The 21877-nt window shown below is 40.4% G+C and overlaps 1 protein-coding gene and 1 long non-coding RNA gene across 4 annotated transcripts in view; both read right to left on the reverse strand.

Moving 5' to 3' along the window:
• Window positions 1–7487, reverse strand: part of NUBPL (NUBP iron-sulfur cluster assembly factor, mitochondrial) — a 143559-nt gene extending 136072 nt beyond the window's left edge. For all 3 annotated transcript variants that reach the window (XM_067534342.1, XM_067534333.1, XM_067534324.1), the window contains exons 1-3: window positions 7285–7487; window positions 5400–5547; window positions 1641–1675 (exon numbers count right to left, since the gene is read on the reverse strand). In XM_067534342.1, coding sequence (XP_067390443.1) covers window positions 1641–1675; window positions 5400–5547; window positions 7285–7392 — 291 coding nt within the window. In that variant the 5' untranslated portion in view covers window positions 7393–7487. The remainder of the gene's footprint in view (window positions 1–1640; window positions 1676–5399; window positions 5548–7284) is intronic.
• A 2644-nt stretch (window positions 7488–10131) lies between these two features.
• Window positions 10132–15265, reverse strand: LOC137142690 (uncharacterized). The gene is made up of 3 exons (XR_010916998.1): window positions 15144–15265; window positions 11351–11420; window positions 10132–10505 (listed from the first exon to the last, which is right to left on the reverse strand). It is a non-coding gene; the product is annotated as an uncharacterized lncRNA (long non-coding RNA).
• Window positions 15266–21877: the final 6612 nt, after the last annotated feature.

Consider the following 21877-nt stretch of genomic DNA (forward strand, 5'->3'; position numbering starts at 1 on the left):
CCTCCTAAGAGAAAGAAGAGATTTGAAGGGGGATCTCCCACTTCTCAGGTGAATGCCCTAACCACTGGGCTATGGGATACTCTGATGTGGTGCTCTCTCAATCTCACCTGTTGAAACTGCTCCACTGTGAATAAATAATGAAAGATTAATTGGGAAAGAGATAGAGAGCAAGCATGAAATGGACTCTGTAGCTTTCTAGTTAAAGCACTCACCTGGGAGATGGGAGACCCAGGATCCTGCTCCAATTACTTTTTTTTTTTTTTTAATCTATCTACAGGAACAGCTTCAACAGGACCGACTGACAATGCCTTACATCAGATTATCTCTTAGCCCAGTAGCTAGCACACTCCCTCCAGAGACTGCAACTCCCTATTCAAAAATCCCATCTCAGGTGGAGGGGGAACTTAAACTTACAGGTCTCCCACATCCCAGGTGAGAACCCTAACCACTCAGATAAAGGTTATGAGGGAGGTTTATCTCCTCTCCTTCTCCTTCAGCTTCTTGTAAAAGTTGCATAGGGGCCTAACCTCAAAAAAAGGGTTTGCAGCTGAGAATCCCAAGCAGAGGGAATCACCTCCCTTCAGCCTGGACTTAGGTACCAAACCGCCTGGGGATGGGGCTTAGGAGACACCCTTCACGTTGGCATCTCCCATTGACTATCTTAGGCAGGTTCTCCCCTAGTGTGCTGGCTTTTGTGCATCCTATTCTGAGGTGCCTACCTCTCCCCATTCATTGCATAAGGAGGGTAAGCACTAAGTCAGGCTTAGTGAATCCCAGTGATCTTCTAGGCACTTAAAATTTAGGCATCACCATACCTAAGTTCCTTTCTGAATCTAGTCCTATGTATATTTGCTCTATACAGCAGCTAATGCCTTATGCATATAAACAGTATTTTATATATCTTCCTTTGCTCTTAGATATAAAAGATACTTGCATAAGAAAAAGAACTTGGGCCTGCTTCTAAGCTGACTTACTTCAGTGGAACTGCTCCCAATTTACAGTGGCTGGTGAGCATAATGATGCCCTTTTGTTCTTAACAGTACACTGGTTCCAGCTACCCCTTTCTGACCTGAAATTAAGTCTTAACTTTGTGATATCACAACTAGTTACAGAAATAGTCTTGTGTTAGTCTTTACAAATAGAAACTAACTTTCAGGCTTCAGGGAGATATTAAGCTCCTTTTTCCTCACCCCTTCATTTGAAGTACTTTTTGTATATTAATTTCTCCCTTAGAAAAGTAAACCTGTGCTACCATGAAAGATGTTTTGAGTATTATCGATCACCCACACATAACAATTTTTCCAAATCAATATCATGAAAAAGTAGACCCAAGCCTGCACCAGTAGCCACTGGTATGGACCTGTGTGCCCTTGCAGAATCCCAGTGAAGTCTCTGAGATGCTGATAGGGGCAGAGTACAATGCTAACAAACTCCGATGAAGGATTAGGACTACCGACTCGTTCACTGTGCCAACATAATAAACAAATCAAAAACACTTAAAATGCTATGAAAAATAAAGGGAATTCACTAATAAATATTTTATTTCATTTAACTGGCTGCCCCCAACAGAAACTGTTGTATTTACATGACTCACAACAAATTAGCTTTATTTTAAGTTTGATAACTAGATGTTCACCTACCGAATCATTTGCTGCTAATGCCAGGGCTATGTTTACTGTAAAAGAAAGAAAGAAAAAAAGTTAATTACAGCAGAAATTTTCCAAAATATTTTACAATATCAACCTCTCCAAGAAGGGAAAAGACATCTAATATAAATATCGAGCAAGTGATTATAACTGCCACTCTCATTCTTAAGGCTCATCTTCACTGCTGAAGTTAGCTGAAGTTAGTACACTTGAGTTACTCCACCTAGCTCCTGTGAGAGCAGAGTGCCCACACTTTTCTGTTACAGGAAAACAAACCCAGGTTTTTGCTTGATTTTTACATAAAATTCAAATCTTGTCCACCCTGGAAGCATCTGTAGCAGTGCTGCTTGGGAAATTTTCAACAACAGGGGGTAGTGGAGAGGATAAAAAGTAGGTTAGTCAAACAAACTTTTTGAAGGAACATTCCTGTTTTGACAAAATTTACTCAAGAAAGGTTTCTCAGGTTCAGTATGGAATTTCGGGCCAAAATCAGAGAGAAAGAGAGACATTAACAGACCAGCCTGGTGATTAGGGCTTTCACCTAGGATGTGGAGACCTAAGTTCAAATCCCTGATCTGAATCAGGCAAAGCAGGGACCTGAACCTGCGTTTCCCATTTTCTAGATAAGTGTCCTAATAGACAGTCTGTTTGATGTTCTCGGTTGGTTGGGAGTGGGGTGGGGTCTGTGTCTGTGTCTCCCTCTCCTTCTCACACACACAGTTTGAAAATTTTCAAAAGGTCTCAAGTTCTCCTTATTGCAGAACAGGAACATTTTTGAAACAGTGAAAATTTTCACAGGGTAGGAAGACCATTTTCCACCCAACTCTAGTGTGGAAGCAACTTAAGAATTTGTGAAATTTGACAAGAGACTGAACGCTGAGCAATTTAGAAGGATTGTTAGTCAGATTGTTTAAAGTGTTTATGTTTTTGTTTGTTTGTGTCAACATTTATTTAACTCCATTACTTAGAAAGAAAGGTTATTGAATCTTTCAGAAAAACATCCTAACACCTTCAACTAAGGTGCAAGACCCCGAAGAAGTCCTTCAGCAAAACCAAAAGATTACTTGACCTTTCTGATAAGTTCTAAGTTAAAAACAAGCATTAAAAAAAAAAAAATTAAATTAAAACCTCTTTAGGCCTTCTTTATACATCATACAAAATAAAACCACCAACTCAATTAAAATGACATTTCAACAACAGGTTGTCCTGTCTGTGTTATAAGAATATACTGTTATCAGGAAGAGAGAAAGATAATTGAAGAACTGATTAAAATCTAACTGGGGTATATCTGAATACTTCTCCACCACCTGCTCTGAACAACATAGGATGTTCTTAACCTTCTAATCTCCACTGAAAAAACTTAAAGCGGGCCAATACAAAGTACCAGTAATTTTATTTCCCCTCACTTGCAGGTTTAACAATAAGTTACCAATGCCATTATCCATCTCCTTTCTTTCACCATGGGGAACAATCTGCTGCAATGTACAGGAATATATTGTAAGGAAAGGGGAGAAAAGAGGAGAAACATCACTCAACAGTAAACACAATGGCTGATTAAGAAATGGCGTTGAATAGGCTTCACTGGGACTCACACACATTCAGTTGTCCTAAATGGAGGGATGGTTAAGGCTGGAATGCAAGCATACTTAAGTAATGAAAAATTAGGAAAAGGGAGGCTCAGGGATACAGAAGTCAAAGATGGTGGCTTCCTCTGGGATGCTGAGGTCTACAAAGCAGTCACATACATCTGTAGAATAATCTCCCCCAAGCCTCCTCTAACTAAAAGCACAGGTACACAACTTTAAAAGCAAATTAATCCCAGATTTCAGCAGCGATGCAATGCAGAATTTTTATTCAGTCCAATTATCTGACTTTTAGATATTCATCTTAACCCTGAAATTTATTCTCATTTTGACAAATGAGCACCTGGAGACTGCTTTATCCTCTTCTCAGTACCCATATGCAATACCCACTGAAACAAGACTATAGTTCCAATACACCAATACTTGGACAGTGATTTAAATTTAAGATACCTCTGTTATTTATTACTTCATTGTACAATTTGTGTGTAGTCCACTTATATGGTCAAAAAACTGGACTCTCTGTTCATATTTAAAACAAATATGAATTTAATTAACTTCATTCAGATACTAGTAAGTAGCCATGAATTCAGCTTGTTCATTTGTGGACATAAAGGGGTAAATTGTTTTTAGTGCTGGAAAGTCAGCTTTACAAACCAGACTATCAACAATCTAACTAAGAACAGTGAATTACAATCACCAGCCATCAAGCACATTGTAAAGAAATGCATAAGCTGATTATTTTTCATGATTTTTATGTCTGTAGAGAAGTGAAATCTAAAATAAGGAAATTCACTCAATCCATACTTCACTTTACAATCACTATAGCAATTCCAAATTAACAAGTCTGTGGTTTTTTGTTTGTTTGAATTTAACAGCCAGTCTTTTCCATGCCTGGCAACCCAGAAAATAACTAAAAATATATATATAAAGCTATGACAGTGTTATTTAGAATACAGACTTTGAGCAGCCAGAATCTGAGTTCACCAAGAATTTTTTTTTTTTTTTAAATATAGGCAACATTCAGTTAAAAGGATATTACCTTCTTAATTTGGATTTTGGAAGTGAGATTTTTAGATGGACTTACAAAGGCTAATATAAAGAGAAATGTTTCCCCAAGTAGTTTTAATGTGAACAAGATTTATTTTTTTAATATTAAACAAACCTTTTCAATGTTGTCAACTCAAATGTAACATTCCTCTATTGCCTACAAATTACAACTAAAGAGAAATCATTAGTTTGAAATCTAGTCAGCTGGGGTTCAGAAGAGTCAAAGCAGTTTCAGGTACTATACAAACTCATGAGGACCCTTACCAATTTTTTTGGTTTTACAATCAGTTTTGTTTTTCCTTGGGAAATGCTTACATAAACAACTGAGAAAACTGACAATGGTGCTGATCTGCCAGCTTCCCTATATGGGCTGATCCTTGCCTCCCCCTGAAGAAAATGAGTCTCCACATGTGTCAGAAGTCCACCTGCACTGATCAGCTTGCACAACGGAGACCTAACGTAGATCCTATTTCTGCAGTCTGGTGGGTTCGTAGGCAGACCTCTGCATCCATGTGGAGCTGCTTTGAACACACCCTGTAGGGGTAATAAGGACCTATCTAAAACAACTCAACTGTCACTCTAGGATAAAGGCATATGAACTCTACAAGGTACACAGTGAAACTGACTCTTACAGGAAGTGTTGTCAAATGCACAAAGTAAACAAAGAAAAAGAAAGAAAGCTTTCCTCTCTGCCCTGCACAATCCTCTGTTACAATCATCTTAGGTTTTATATGCACAATTACAGATAAAAAAAATTCAAACAAAAGTTTGATCTTTTAATTGACAGCGTCTTTTTTAACTCTTGCAGACTACATAGAAGTGAAACTGACCTGTCTGGTTTCACAGTTTCAAACAGAATGAAGTATAAAAATTGCATGAGAGCTGAAATGTAAAGTATTTTTTAAATGCTTATAGTTTTTACTAATAATGCTGTACCTTAGATTTTAACAGAGATAAAGCATATAAATATGCATGTTTTGTTTTGCAGTTTACTCCCTGTGTAATTTTTTTTGTTTATTAATGTATTTGTATAAAAATACTAAACTTCTATGCATAGTATAAATCAGAAATAAATACCAACACAATAATAGAAGTGGATGACAGACTGAACACAAAAACTTACCTGCTGTTGATGACTTTCCAACTCCCCCTTTCCCAGAAGCAAAAACCAGTACCTGCTTAACTCCCTCTATTGGCTTTTGTTTTGGAAGTCCTCGAGACATGATTTCGGCTCGTTTTTCTTTGAGAAACCCATCTTTGGTGCTTGATGACTTAAACAAAACCAAAAAAAAAAAAACCCCAAATATACACTGTTTTGTTATAGATGTACAAGTCCTGTAGTCTTTTAAAGAACAAATTTCAAAGAACCTAGATTCCAAGAAAGCAACCTTAAGGCTCAATGGCCCAGCCTACACTTCTGCATGTGAGTAGTCCTATTTATTCAGTGGAAATTATCTTGCACATACAGTTACTTATATACATGCTTGCAGGATCAGAGCTTAACTCAGGAGTGATCCCACTGATGTCAGTGAAGTTACAAGCATGCAAAACTGGTAAAGTATTGCCAATCCCAAATGTTCAAAAATCACAAATGGCACACCGAAAAAATTATGAGTTTAATTTAAAAATGCTGAGATTTCTAACAATAACTTTTAAATTCTTTTGGTTTTCAGCTTTTCTCTACCAGCATGTGAGCTAGAAACTTATCTTAAAAAAAAAAAAAAAAAAAAAAAAGAGAGCTAACATTCTCACCCATTTATATGAATCCAGGTGCTGGGATCTGTGTGGTGTAGATGGTCCACTATCTGCCATTGACATTTTCAGCACCATGTCATCAAGCTGACCCACAGATTTAAAAGGCAGAGGGACCTGGTGGCCCTCCTACAGTAAAGTTCCCAACATTGCTAACAACAATGAATCTCAACCACTGTTAGCAACAGTGGGTAATTTTTAACATAGACCAGACTTTTTGGTCTGGTTCTGCTCTGAATCTAACTAAGCCAGTTTTGCATGTGTAATATCACTAACATTATTGGAATAATTCCTGATTCATACTGGTTTTAAGCAAGAGCACAATCAAAGCCTTTAATTTTCTGTGCCCTGCAGACACCCCCCAGTATGGTATATAAGGAATTTCAGCTAGGAGTTTGACATATATACACATACATACACACCAATCAATGTGTTACCTTTCACCAGGGCCAACCTTAGAGAAAAGGTAGAACAAGTAGATTCTTGAGGCCCTATACTTCTGGAGGACTGTCAGTGGGCCAACCCAGGAAACAGTCCATCCTTAGCCAGTGCCAGGTCCTCCGCCTCTCTCCCTGGGGGGAAACTAACAGCATAACTATAGCAGAATAAATACTGTGCTCTAGCTATTCTGGTATAACGCCCTTGTGTGGCCACTCTACTCCAGAATAAAAGTGACTCCAGAATAGACTGTCCCCAAGGGGGGCTTATACCAGAAAAGCTACAGTGCAATAGTTATTCTGCTAGGGCTATGCTGGTCAATTTCCCCCTTGTAAACAAGCCCTGAGAGAAAACCCTTTGCCATGGGCAGCAGGTTGGACTCTTCCACGCCACCATGCCCTATCAGTGGGGCACTGGCAGTAAGGGGAGAACCCTCTCCTTTAAAGGGCCTTGCCAGAGGGACCCAGCAGCTCAGAGGGGGTGAGGGCCACTATGAGACCCATTGGCCGCGAGCAAAAAGCACCGTGAGACCCAGCCCCTTGTGAGGCGCCTCCCCTATGCTCCAGGCCCCGTCCAGTTGGGCTGGGGGAGGGGTCCTGCGAGGGGACCCTTGAGGGACTCCCAATGGGGCTATTCCGTCACGGGACCAGGCTGCTAGGGGGTCCACACACCCCAGCTCAGCGGCCGGGGCAGACCCAGTGCTTGCGCGCCCCGCCGCCGATACAAACACAGCCCGCTGGGGATGGGGGATGGACTCAGCGCCCAGGGAAGCTGCTGCTGCTCCAGCTCCACCCCTGGCTCCCTCGGGCTGCACTTACCGGCGAGCGAGAAGAGAAGGCGGCGCTTCCCCAGGCCGGGAGGTGGCGCGAAGCCCCACGGCGGAGCCCGGCGCGCCGCAACGCCCAGCACCAGGCTCGAGCCACCATCTCCTCCGCCGCGGCCGGCCTCCCTCCAGCTGAGCCGGGCGCGCTGAGATGGCGCCACTTAACCCCGCCTGCCTCAGCCCGCCCCTCGGGGGACGGACCGAGCCCCGCTCCCGCGGGAGGCGGCCTGCCCCCTTTTGAGCGAACCTCTCAGCTGCTGCTGCTGCTCCCTCAGCTACGGGGTGTGGAGGCTGCTCAGCGCCTCCCCGTCCCTAGCCTCAGGCCCCTATTATTTGTATATTGAAAGGGCTCTCTACCTACAGGAGGAGATGGGGGGGGGCAAAAGCCTTGCCTGACGTGCACCATTCGCAGAATCCTGGCATGATGTTGGTTCATAGGCCCAGGCCACCCACAGACCATGCAATATAAATTTTCAAACAGGAGAGGATTGTTTCTTAGTCAGTGTTAAACACTCCACTAGCTCTCTGTCTGCCTTGGGGCTGGGCCTCTGGATGCAGGGTCATCCGCCTTCTGTTTTGGGAGAGGCTAAACATAATGATCTGTCCATATATTAATGGTCCTCACCACCATCTGTTGCCTAATGCTCTGCAAGTCATGAGAAGGAGCTACTAGCAAGAATTTAATCTGTAGTTCATGCTTTTAAAAAAGGCTATAAAAACCTCTTGTTTCAATGTTCAAGGCAGTTACAAATTATTAGGGTGACAATCTTCAAGAGGGGCAAATTATCCCACGTCAACGACTACAGGGTTTCTTTCATCTTCCTCTGAAACAGTTGGTGGAAATAAGATGGACATTTTTAAGGGACAGTAATTAACCATTCGTACAATTTACCAAGGGTTGTGGTGGATTCTCCATCATGAACCATTTTTAAATCACAATTGGATGTTTTTCTAAAAGATCGCCTCTAGGAATGATTTTGGAGAAGCTTTACGGTCTGTGTGATAGAGGGGGTGAGAGCGGGTCCTTCCAAAGGACCCTTCTAGCCTTAGAATCAATGGGGCTGATCACTGTTGGAGACCAGATACTAGACTAGATGGGGAAAAGCTGTGATGCAGCATGGCAATTTCTATGTTACAATATAAAGTGCATTTCCAAGCAAAGATGCTGCAAAGAAGCTGTGAGAGAGAGGGTAGTTTCCTGCAATATCCTGCAACAAACCTTACTTAAATTAAGTTATTAAATTAAACCTTTTTTAAGTAAATTGAAGTATATGAGAAGTTCTTTGTATTAAAAATGAAAATGTTTATGGATTATTGTGGGATTGTCTGGGGTGGGGAAGAGGACATCATTAATGTAACCCTGACAAAGTGTTACCAGCTTCAAAGGATTCTTTTAAACAAGAATGAACTTTTAGTTGAGTGTGTTTCCCAGGAAATCTCTAGGGGGCAGTGTACGCAAATATTTCCCCTCCAGTTATGCAAGAACTCAGCTTTTTCCAGTTTCACCTTGAAGAGGGGACCTTCCTCTGCTGCTCATCTGTTACATGAGGACAAGAGCAGAAGCCCAAACTGTCAAAAGGAATGATTCCCAGAGTCACAGATGCTCTGAGAAAAAAGGTGTTATGAAACTGTAACCCCAGAAAAACCCCTGTGTGATGCTTGAAGGACTGACTCTACCAGAGCCTTTGTTGAAGCTGCGGTGATATCTAGAAAGCTTATTAGCATAGAAGTAAGGTTCTTATATACTTTCTCTATAATGCTTTCACATTAAAAATTAATGTACTTGCTCAGGAAAAGCTGTGTGGTTCTTCATACCTATGGGCAATTACATTGTTTATAGCGTGTGAGGAGAATGCAAAGCAGGCCTTGCTAGAGACCTCACAGTGTAGGCAAGAAACTGTGCAGCCTGGAAAAATCCCACTCAAGAGGGAGAGAAATGCAAGCCTCTGCCCCAGAGAGGTGAGACCTGAGGAGGCAGAAGCCTAAAAGTGGGTCCTATGCTGGATCAACAGTTGCCCTGAACTGTGAGAGAAGCATAATTCCTTATTACAATTTACAGAAATACCAATACCATGAATGAAACGTTGTTGGATGGTGGCATCCCTTAAAAAATAAGCTTTGGCACACATCTATTGTAGTTATTAATTATTGCCTTAAAATGTGGCTGATCATACTATACTGATTTCATGAAACGCCCATACAGTGCCCATGATTCCACAATAGAGTCTGTTGCTGTCCATGCTGGCAAGACCAAATCCTATTTATGCAGAGTTCCCCAACATAGTACGTTTTATATTGTGGATAGGTTCTTAAAAGACTGAAGACATAAGACATAATTATCTTTTGGTTTGCACCAATTTAAATCAGGAGTAACTCAATGGTCTATAGTCTGTTGAGTCTACCGTAGTCTGTTGAGTTATGCTAGTGTAAAATTGGTGTGAGAGGAAAATCAGGCCTGTGGCAAAAATAGTGTTGTAGTAGTAACTACAGAGGCCAGCCAAACTATATTCTAATCCAGTTTTGAGGGTTTTTTTTGGAATTCAGGTTAAACCAAGTTCTTATGCCCGGGTCAATTTTGCAAATCCTTACTCATGAATAGTTCTTATTCATGCTAGTGCTAACCCTGAAGTAATTCAGACACTTGCAGGTTCACGCCTTTAGTATTCACACATAAAACCAGTGTAGCTAGTGTTCCATTGTTGTAGATACTTGTTGCAGTATGTGATGGCTCCTGTTTTTGAAAATCAATTTAAAATATTATAATAAGAACTACGTTGTTTTACTTGCAGGAGAATTTTTACCATCATTTTTAAATGTTTTATCTATATTTCGAAAAGACACAAATAATCAAGCATTTTATTGTACACTAACTTTAAAGGCTTAGTTCAGGTCTCAGGCTGCTACAGAAAAATTAATAAAGATAAGAATATAATATTTTTGCTAACTGATAAATAGCTCTCACTCAAACTCCCATTTTTGTACTAACAGTAGAAGCAAATTTTGCATAGAACTGACAGAGGCATTTGCAGAGATCAAACAGTTCCCCAGGAATTTGCTCCTAACACAAACCAAAGAGGCAAAAGGATACTGAAGTCAGATAAGCAGTCCTTCATCCAAAGAATATATTCATATTAATTAGGAACTCCAACAAAGATATTCTCCAAAGACCCTGTCTTCACGGACCAGGGAAGCCATGTTAACATCTTCCTAGAGTATCTGGAGCCAATGTTAAAGAAAGGCAAAATATTATGTATATCACAGAAAATAAACAGATACTGCAAAATTAATGTTTTGCATACATTTTAGCTATATATCAGTATAAAGGCAACAATATGAAAAAATAGCAAAAAGCTGCACCACACTCTTTTAAGTCAGCTTTAACACTGACTTCAGCAAGTTTATTGCTCTTTTAAATCCTATCTACCCTTACACAAAGTAAAATTGATTGTGAGAACAGTTTAATGTTGCAGGGTGTCACATTCCAGGGTGTAATCAGTGAGGGGTTGCATTACCACCTGCCCTGCAACCTGGGCTCCCTCACAATGCTTTGCTATTGTGGCTCCCACTTGGGCCGCTCACAAACAGCCACACACAACATGCAATCACACCCCGAGTGCCTGTGTATAACTACAGTCCTGATCCAGCAACTCTGACCAGCAGTCTTTCAGCAGCACACCAGCAATGCTCTGGCTTCCAGCAGCCTTGGTTACTACTTGCAAGGTGACCTTAGCACGTTCCCAGTCCTGAATTTTCCCCAAAACATGTGTACTGCATTGTCCAGCTCTCTCATAGACAGTTCAGATAGTGTAGGTTCGTGGCCCCTGTGAGGGGTCAATATCCAACAGCCTGCTACTTTAAATGGAGTTACCAGATAGCTCAGTTTAAACACAACACTGGATTAGTTTTGATTAAAAATAAAACAAATGTATTTAACTACAAAAAGAGAGATTTTAAGTGAGTACAAGTATAAGTCAGAGATGGTGACAAGAGCAATAAAGATAAAATGCTTTATTAGAGCTAAAACTTAACAAACTAGACTTGAGTCAAGAAAAAATCCTTACCAGCAATATTGCCAACCAAATTTTCATTTCAGGATCCTTCTTAAGGTCAAAAGCCTGGTTCCTTTGTCTTCTAATGAGAAATAGAGAGGGAGAAATAAATAATCTGTGGTGTTTTTGCCCCTCACTTTTATAGTCACTCACTGTTTGAAGTGCATTTTCCTGAGGGTTACCCCAAATAAAGTTCCTTCCCACTGTGAGGAGGGAGACATGGAGTCTCGTGGTGAAAGAGGTTCCCGTTGTTCCTTGCTAAAATGCAGATCGATCTGTTCCTGCCTCCCTTCGTTGCCGAAGAATGGCCACTTGACTGGTGATTGCCAATCAACTTTGATGACACCTAGCTAGAAGCATCAGCTTGTCACTTGTCTTTGAAAAACTGCTTTACCCCCTCTTGCTGTCCCAAGGACCCTGTTTACTACATGTATATGTAAATTGAGGTCAACACACATTCCTTAGTTTAGAATAGACCTATTTAACAATTTCTATCTGGTCAGGGCTATGTTGGTTTGAACATGTGCTAACAACATCATACAGGGGACTTCATAACTTTACATATAATGTTGCTACATGCATCTCACCATGATATTATTAACCAGTGAGTCGTTAGTTTTCAAATGATACTTCATGAGGCATATTTTGTACAAAAATTATTACAATAGCATGTAAGGGGATAATATAGGGCGCATTTGGTCACAGTGGAATAGCTTTCAAAGGCTACATTTGTGCTTTCGGAAGAGAGAGTAAGAGATTGTTAGAAAAACCTTTTCAATAACTGATTTTTTTTTAAATGGTCTCTTTTGAAACACTATTGATTCTTGTGTGGATCAGAGGTAATTTAGCAACATAATCCAATGGTTATTGCACAGGCCTCAGAACCAAGAGATTTGGGCTCTGCTCCTGACTGCCTTTGATGTGATATATAACACTGAACAAATCAATTAAACCTTACGGTGCCTCAGTTTTTCCATCTGTAAGAGTGAAACAATGGTATCCATCTTTGTAATGAGCTTTGGGTGAAGAGTGCATCAACTACATAAGTGCTAAATGAGCAGGAGAAAGAGAACTGGAATCCCCAGAATGTAAATTTCATGTGCCTATGGTCTGTACAACGTATTTTTTTGTATTTAGTTTTTTTCTAGGGCAATGGCTCTCAACCTTTCCAGACTACTATACCCCTTTCAGGAGTCTGATTTGTCTTGCATACCCCCAAGTTTCACCTCAGTTAAAAACTACTTGATTACAGAATCAGACACAAAAATACAAAAGTATCACTGCACACTATTACTGAAAAATTGCTTACTTTCTCATGGCTACCATATAATTATAAAATAAATCAACTGGAATATAAACATTGTACTTTCATTTCAGTGTATAGTATGTAGAGCATTATAAACAAGTCGTTGTCTGTATGAAATTTTAGTGTGTACTGATTTCGCTAATGCTTTTTATGTAGCTGTTGTAAAAGTAGGCAAATATCTAGATGAGTTGATGTACCCCCTGGAAGCTGTCTGTGTACTCCCATGGGTATGTGTACCCCTGGTTGAGAACCACTGTTCTAGGGGACTGATTACTTATTGCAACTGGTCTACACGTTTGTGTGTTTATTTGCACTATTTATCTTTGCGTCAAGAGTCCAACAAACATACTTTATTTTATATATATCATTAATTGCTCTATAACATCTCTTTGTCAGACTCTCATAACTTCAATAAAATTATGATAAAAAGCATACCTACTACAGAATGTTAAAACCACCACCATCAAAGGAAATAAAGATATGTAATAGCAGCAATTGCTAACATTTAATTCTACCTACATTAGGCATCAACTTAATATATCCCCACTTCTACCCCTGCATTGGCAAAATAAGAAAACACAGCATCTCTTGTTCTGGTTGCATGCCTATTGCAGATTATGTTCACATAAACCACAGCATTAGGTTACGCATCTTGTCTATCCAGCTGTGCATAATTTGTTACAAAGCATGCTGCCTTTTTTACTCCACAGTGTATCGAACACTTCACAAATACTACGCTGAATACAAAAGGCAGATATTATGATAGCCATGCTCTTGATTGCACTCTTTTTACATGTCATGTCTAAATGCTGGTCTTCCACCCAGTGCCCCTGGGCCCTGCTTCCCTCCCTCCCCCCATTATCCCAAGCTTCCTTATGCACACCCCAGGCAGGCTCCAATCACTTACTGAAGGCTGCAGGCAAGTAAGGGGTGAGACTCAGCAGGCTTCCCCATACCTCCTCTGGCAGAGCTGTGCTGCCAGCCTGGCTTCCTTGCTCTGGGCTCCATCAATGGGAGTGCTAGCAGCAGTGCCTTTCCCAGGCATATCCCTTCAGCCACACTCAACCTGACTCCCACCCTGGCAGAAAGGGAGGAGGATGGGCTTGGAGGAAGGAATCCTGGGGTGGGTGGCAGAAACTGGGGGTGGTGGCAGAGATGATTATTGGGGAGGGGCCTGGGCCCCTGCTTGCCCCCTTTCTTGTGCACACCCTTGGATCCTGAAATACAAAGAACTTTTTCCATTTGAGTTTGTTGTACCCCAGAACAAGGGAGCTGAAACAATTTTTATAGTGGGGGTGCTGAAAGCCATTGAACAAAACTGTAAATGCAGTATATGACGGAAGCCATGCATTTGGTTGCTCTTATTACTGCCCCCCCCTCCCAGCACCTCTTGTTCGAATGTCCGTGCCCTGGAAGGAGTCTGAACTATGTGATCTGTCTGGAGAGCTGAGTGAGCCTAGAAGACTTGCAGAGCTCCACGGATGGCCTGCAAAGGATGGAGGCAGCTGAAGAAAACAGAAGTACCATGCCTCCCAAATCTTTCAGAGTCACTGCCTCCCAGGAAAGAGTCCCTAATTCTGTAAGTTTGGCCATACATTCTTTGTTCCTAGAGGTGTAACTTTACATTTGGATATATTAAAATACATATTATGTGCTTGTGCTCTGTTTACCAAGTGATTCAGATCACTATGTATGTGACCCATCCTCTTCATTACTTAGCATTCCCGTCAATTTTTGTGTCATCTGCAAACTCAATCGGTGATGATTTTGTTTTCTTCCTGGTCATTGATAAAAATGTTAAATAGCATAGGACTAAGAATTGATCTCTTTGGGACCCTACTAGAAACACTCCCACTTCTCTGTTTACAGTTATGTTTTGAGACCTGTCAGTTAACCAGTTTTTAATCCATGCAATGTGTGCCATGTTAATTTTGTACTGTTTCTTAGTCAAAATGTTGTGTGGTATCAATCAAATGCCATACAGAAGTCTGTTACATCAGCACTATTATCTTTATCAATTTAACTTGTAATCTCATAAAAAAAAACAGTTTGTTTGACAGAATCTATTTTCCAATAAACCCATGTTGATTGGCATTAATTATATCACCCTCCTTTAATTCTTTTATTAGCTGAGTTCCATATTAACCATTCCATTATTTTGCCCCAGCTTGATGTCAGGCTGACAGGCCTATAATTATCTGAGTCATCCCATTTGCCCTTTCTAAATACTGACACAATGTTAGCTTTCTTCTAGTCTTTTGGAACTTTCCCAGTGTTCCAAGAGTTATTGAAAATCAGCATTAATGATCCAGTGAGCTCCTCAGTCAGCAAATCGATTTTAAAACACTTGGATGCAAGTGTTGTACAGATGTATGATAATTGTCTACTACACTTTGCCTGAATAGAACCTGTCTGAGGCATGTCACCTCCTGGTGACCTTGATTAAGACCTCAATTTCCACTATAGATACATCACTTCTTAAATATTACCCATACATACATTTTGCAGTGATTATGAGGAATAGGAATTCTGGAAGGCATTTCTGTTCAGGCAGGCACCATATCTTCTGGAGTTTCCAGGAAGTGCAGCTACAATGACAGTCTTTTAGAGGATGTAGCTCTGGTTCCATCTGAGCCCAGCGAGCTCTGGGGAAAGACATGTAGTGTCATTACATTCCCTTTGTCCCTTACTATCATCTTTGAGATGGAGCAGTGTGATGCTGTATGATTGAATATGATCATTTGTATTATTGATATTACTACTGCTATACAGTTGCAACAAATCTTGTACAAAGTATGTTATGTAAGGTGTCAATGAAAAAGTTATGATTATCCTGTTTATATGCATGTATTCTCTTTGTATCAAGTTATGAATATTGGCTATATATTAGTATCTTACATGTTTTGTATTCCTGGGTAACCCCCATAGAATTTACATTAGAGCCACACAACTATGTGTTAATGGCCCCTTAAAAACATTCAATTCACAGTAGACCATCAAAAGAAATTTATCCTGCCCAGTAAGCCTTTCCTGTGGACACCTGAGAAAGAATATGGGCAATGGCTGTCCCTGTGAGTCATCAAAGCATGTAAGGACATGTGAAATGCTCCTTGATTTTAATGGAGTTGTGCCCTGTCACAGGATGGCTGGTGCCTGTGGATAGAATAAACCCAGCACCCCTGGACCAGAGCAACTGAGCCAAATTCAGCTATGTGTGGGCCTATAAAAGGCTGCTAGTGGGCAACTGGGTGGGACTGGACTGAGACAGGCTGCACCCTAGGAGGACAGGCCCACATTGGAGTGGGGCTAACCTCTATGGTGGTCCTGGAGCCAGAGGCTTAGGGAAGCAGGACTGTGGCTGTTGCTTTAAGAAGGAAGCAGAACTGACTGAGACTGTGAAGTGACCAGAAGCTGGAGTGCCCAAGACCCCAGGGAAGGGTAGCCCTGAAGCATGGGGCCAAGGATTGAGTTAAAAGACTGCTTGCTGTTGGTTTGCTAGATTCTGTTAAAGAAATAAACCTCTGGGCATGGCAGCCCATGCTTTGGAGCTGGGGGACAAGCTTTGCCTGGTGACATGCCCACTCATAGCAGCAGTAAATTTGGTCCATGGTATTTTGCGATAGTGTACGACTTAATATCCTTGTCAACAAAATGAGGTTGCTTTGCAGTTTCATGTAAAATTATGGAGTAGAATTTTGCTGCTTATACCCTGCCATACTCTGAACATTAGCATATTAACAGGCACAATGCAAATAAAGAGCAAGTAATGACAGATTTGTTTTGCATAATCATTCCTGCTAACTCTTAGTAAATATAAAAACATGGAAGTTGTTTTCATGCAGTTTAATAATTAGGTTGTTTTGCCAATCCTTAAATTAAAAAAAAAAAAATTCAAGTCCTCACCTTAAATGCTTCTCTAAATAAGTTTGCAGTGCTTCCATAATAGGAGCCCCATATAGTTTGTATATTGCTTTATGTGGTCTCAGCTCATCCTACTCATTACAGTCCTCACTGGTCACGAATGGCTGGAAAACCTAATGCAAGTTAAGATAAGACTATTGAAAATCAGTCAGTAAGTCTCTCAAATTAATATATCCTAATTTAGCAAAAACATACATCCAAATACAGACAAGGCTGGTTTTACAGGGCTTTTGCAACCTGAAACAGATATCTGCGGAGCAGAAACTGAAGAGATTTATTTTGTTGAATATGCCCTTCAGTTACAGGGCCACACATTCTTAGAAATTTACAAACAAAAATAAAATATTAAACTCATAAATAGGACTAACTAACTAACTAACTAACTAAGGAAAGATTTCCATATTTGAAGTGTGATTATTTTTTTTAAATCATTTTACCTTCTCTCTCTAACAAATTATTTTATTATGTTTATTACTATTGCAGCTGTGCTGATGTGCTCCAGTCATGTAACAAGACCTTTTGCCAGGCACTGTACAAACATGATAGACACTGCCTCAAAGAGTTTACAACTTAAGTCTAGTGTTGGACTCGATTATTCTGCTTTGAATTATACTATGTCAAATGGGGTTTGGTAACAATTTCTGAAATCAGGGATAATAGCTTTGCCTCTTAAGTATTTTAAAGACGCTGTAGTACAGTTACATCATAGTGATAATCACAACAGTGTAAAATGTGTCTTAGTGTCAAAAGCTTTCTTCCAGTCCTTACTTTTAGAAGATTCATAGTCCAGACAACTGACTATAGAATTCAAGAATAATTTGAATTACATTCTGCAATTTGACCTTGTAGAATGACATACCCTTCTTTCCCCTCCTATCACTTTTGCAACATCCCACCCTATAGTACATTCCCCTGCCTGAAGGAGTTTTCAATCAGCATCGAACCTCCCACAAAGACTTCTGAAGCCATTCTTGAACTTTTTTCTCATTGATTACTGTGTTCTGTCCTGCACAAAGCCCTCAGACTTTCTCAGGTATTTTTTTTTAACTTTTATTTAAGGCTTTTCATTGTGCTCCCTCTGGTGGATAACAATAGCACTCATTGCAGATGAAGACCACTCATCAATTGTTTGATAAAAGTGTTAAATACAATTAGTATGAATGATACAATATGAGTAAATGAAATTAAGCCGTGCAAATGTCACTATAAGCCTACAAGGATATTACGGGGATGCAGTCCCTTTCCAGTGTAAAATGATTAACTGAAATGATGATAGCTCAGTGTTGTCTGTTTTACAGAATGTCTTGCATCAGATAGTTTGTAGCAGATGAGAAATAAAACCATTCTTTGATCATTAAGGATCCCATGGCACATTTTGCATGGGCAAAGGTGTTTATCTTGGTGCCCTGGCCAAATTCAAGATAGATAATGAAATTCTGTCTTCCTAAATTCTACCTGCAGTCTCACTGGGCTATGGTATGCTCTTTTTAATCTTCATTGTGTTGCTGTACAGTTGTTTTCATTTCAGAGATGGTTGCACCTGAGTGGTGGGCAAAGCAACTTCTGAATATATATTGTATGAATTCCTGATCCTGCAGTTCTCTCATGCTGACAGCAGAGGGACTCTTATGTGAGTAAACATTCACATAAGTAAAGGTTGGAGGATTTGGCCCATAGTTTGTACAAGTAACTTGTAAAGACTTGAGAAGTGCTGCGGATGAAAAGCATGGTGTGTGGTTTTTCTTATCCATAGCACTTCATGAGCCTTCACTTCACGATAACATACATATAACAAAATTCATTTCCAAAACAAATATATTATTGTATAAGTGTTCTTCATGGTGCTGAAGAGACTTGGTTTTAATGGATATTAAGGGGATCTTTATTACTTCCATAGGACAGGATGCTGTATCTCACTGTTTTCCATTATTTGACACTGATAGAGCAGTAGCATCCAAAGACCACGCTCAGAATTGTTGCTTGATTTTAGGTTCTTAATAATTTGTTTATAGAATGGGATTATAGGTTCACCAATTGAGCTGATCAGAAGATAAGGTTCTTGTCCAGAATCAGGCTACACAGAGCTTTGCAAGGACCCTCAGGATATATGACAAGGACACTCAAACTAAAAACCAAAATATAGCCTTAGAGACCTGCGAGATAAAAACAGAATAATCATCAAATGGATAATAAAAAGAATTACAAAGGCAATAATATTATTCTAGAGATACATGTGGCATGATATACTATAAAGCTTTTGGGTTAATATATTCACTTGCACTCTACTTCCGAGAAATTCTAGAAGTTTCAGATGTAAAACATAAGCCACTAGGCTACAACACTAGGGCTGACAACAATGATGCACTATGTTTATATTTTACTCCCACTTGTGGCAGGGTTAGATTTTGAACATAAGAACAGCCATAGTGGGTCAGACCAATGGTCCATCTAGCCCAGTATCCTGTCTTCCACCAGTGGCCAATGCCAGGTGCTTCAGAGGGAATGAACAGAACAGTCAGTCATCACGTGATCCATCCCCTGTCATCCACTCCCAGCTTCTGGCAAACAAACAGAGGCTAAGAACAGTTATCCCATTAAATCTCCTTTTCTACTTGGAGCTATTTGTGTAATTTCTCTGTGCACCAGGAAGAGATCAGATCCCTATAAATGGTTCTGAGGCATCAAAAGTTACAGCACAATTGTTTCACCTATTTATTTATATATTCTCTTTAATAGTCATGTCACGGGTCCTTTATCTTAGTGTAGACATACCCTATGTGGCTGAACTCTGAAATACAGAAGACTTAAATATCTTTGGACCACAGCTCCTATAAATTTCTCCCCAGGCATAATGATATTCAGCCAACCAGGCAAGAAAAAAAATACACCCCATTATAGTTCATTAGAAAATGCTTTGAATAGGAAACCCTAATGACATTCCCCAGAGCTGTTTTCCATGCTGCCTTATAAAACTGAGTGAAGTCTGAAGAGGCAGTAATGGAATGCCTCATCTGTTATTTGGCAGTTGCTGGAGATAAACTACTTTGTTCCTAGAGTACAGCAGTCTCTTTAGCTGCATAGTCCAAGAAGCTTGTCAAACTTCAGTTAGTTGAGTAGGTTTGCCACCTTTTGGAGTTTGATTTCTCCTGATATTTTGGTGCAACATCTTCACACTGTTATTACAACAGGTGACATCCCATAAAATGTCATCACACCATTACACAGACTGATTCCATAAATATGCCATCACAGTAGGACAGTGTTGGCTTATGATCCTGTTAGCTGGCCTCAACTCACCCATGATGTGGAAACTCTCCTATTTGCAAGATGCAGCACTACTTTGGCAGAAACAGGATGACCAGTGCCATCAAATTCAGAACAAATAGCAATCTAAACAACAACAGAGGCTTATTTTGTGTGCAGTCAGCCAACGTTTTTCAGTAGAGAAGTTGTCTCAGTTAATGCCTGCTTTATTGGTCTCACTTCTTTCATAAGTTTTTAATCAAATAAAACTGCCAGCTGATCTTGATTTTCCTTTTTCTGTGGAAAGGAAAATGACTATGTGAAATAGTCTAGAAGTCTGTAAATTGCTAATGAATATTCATTGAGTCATATAATAGACCATGTCCCAACAAGTTAGTTTTTTTTTTCCTGTAAGACTTTCAGTGTAGATTAAAATATTTCACAGACTCTTCAATGCTGAGATTTTTTTTTTAATTTTGCATTTCTAAACTATCCTAAAGCAGAGGATTTTCAACATGTTTAATAGGTATCAAATGTTAAATAGGCTATGATAGGGTGTATGCCTCACACTGGCCCTGAAGGAGTTGAATTAGGCCAGGTGGGCCCAATCAACCAATTAAAATGCAAATAGGGAAGTTTTTCAAAATCCTTCTGTACCAAAGAGCATCAGGCAGTCCACATGCCCACTGCTATGTCACAGGCAGAGTCTTCCCACTCACTGCTCCTTGCAATATCACTCCAGAACCCAGTCCACCCTCTACTTACTATAGGGCCCTGGATTGGAACCCTGACTAGTTAAGGTCTGGGACTTCAGGGAAGAGAACGGTAGGGCTGGTGAACTATTTGTTACTGTGCTTCTTTAAGTTCCTTCATCAGCCTCCCTCTCTCTTAGGCCAGCTAGGTAAACCCTTCCTTTTGGGTTCCTAGCTCCCCTTACAGCTGGGAGAGAGAGATTCTGCAGATTTCCTCCATGCTGCCTCCTGGCTTTATAGAAGCCTCATCTGTTCCCTCCCAGGTAAGGTTCCTTCTAAGTTGTGCCCTCCACTCAACTTCAGTCTTCTCTGTTTGCATCTTAATTGGTTGACTGGGCCTCACTGGCCTAATTCAATTTTTGCAGGGCTAGTGTAGGGAATGTACCCCATAGCAATACCAGAGAAGAACTCCAAGGCTGGAAAGGACATTTTTCACATAATCTTTGATTTTTTAAAACTTCTGAAGGGTTGATCTTTCTGTCTTACAATAAATGCTAATGAAGTTCAAAGCAGATGGAAACATTTTATATTTGATGGTCTAACGTAAATGTGGAAAAAGTATTTGGTATTAGATTTTCTAAAAAGAAAAGTTTGTTTTAAATTTTGCGTGAGAGTTTTGGCACTTGCTCCTGTCATTAGATCTCCCCTGCAACGGGTCCTCAAAGCCCAGGCTACAGCCTAAGCCCAGATGTCTACACTGCAGTTTTATAACATCATGAACCTGAGTCAACTGAGCTGGGCTTTGAGACCCAGTGCTGGAGGAGAGGGGGCAGTTATTGCAGTGTAGACATACCCAGAGGAAAAAGGCATCAAATAGCCTAAGGATTACCCCTACCCATAACAGTGACTAGGAGAGGAGAATCCCCCCAAGAACATAAAGATGGTAAAAGACTTCACAATATTCCTTGGAGAAGGAGAGAGAAAAAGCCACATCTCTGCACACAGGAATATTGTTTTCAAAGGTGAGACCTTATGCCAGGACTATAATAATCCATCCTCCTCACAGCTAGCATTTGCTGCAGCCCTAGTAGGTGTAGTAACTTTCAGTGCCAATGCAGCCCCATGACAAGTTGTCCTGACAGTCTCGGGAAGCTATGGAGTGGGAGACAAAGGGTGTGTCTTCACTGAAGTCAACAGACATCAATGCAACATGTGTAGGCATCCCCAAATTTAGCTTTGATAGAGCTAGCTTTCTAAAAATAGCAGCGTAGTAACCCTGGCAGCACAGGATAACCACCTGAGTACAATCCTCCCTGGGGCTTTGACTTTTGCTCAAGTATGCCTACAAGTGCTGCTTTCACACCTCCCAGTTACAGT

Source organism: Emydura macquarii, unplaced genomic scaffold (genome assembly GCF_026122565.2).
Source record: "Emydura macquarii macquarii isolate MOO-44397 ecotype Brisbane River unplaced genomic scaffold, CSIRO-AGI_Emac_v2 contig_374, whole genome shotgun sequence".
Taxonomy (NCBI): Eukaryota; Metazoa; Chordata; order Testudines; family Chelidae; genus Emydura; species Emydura macquarii.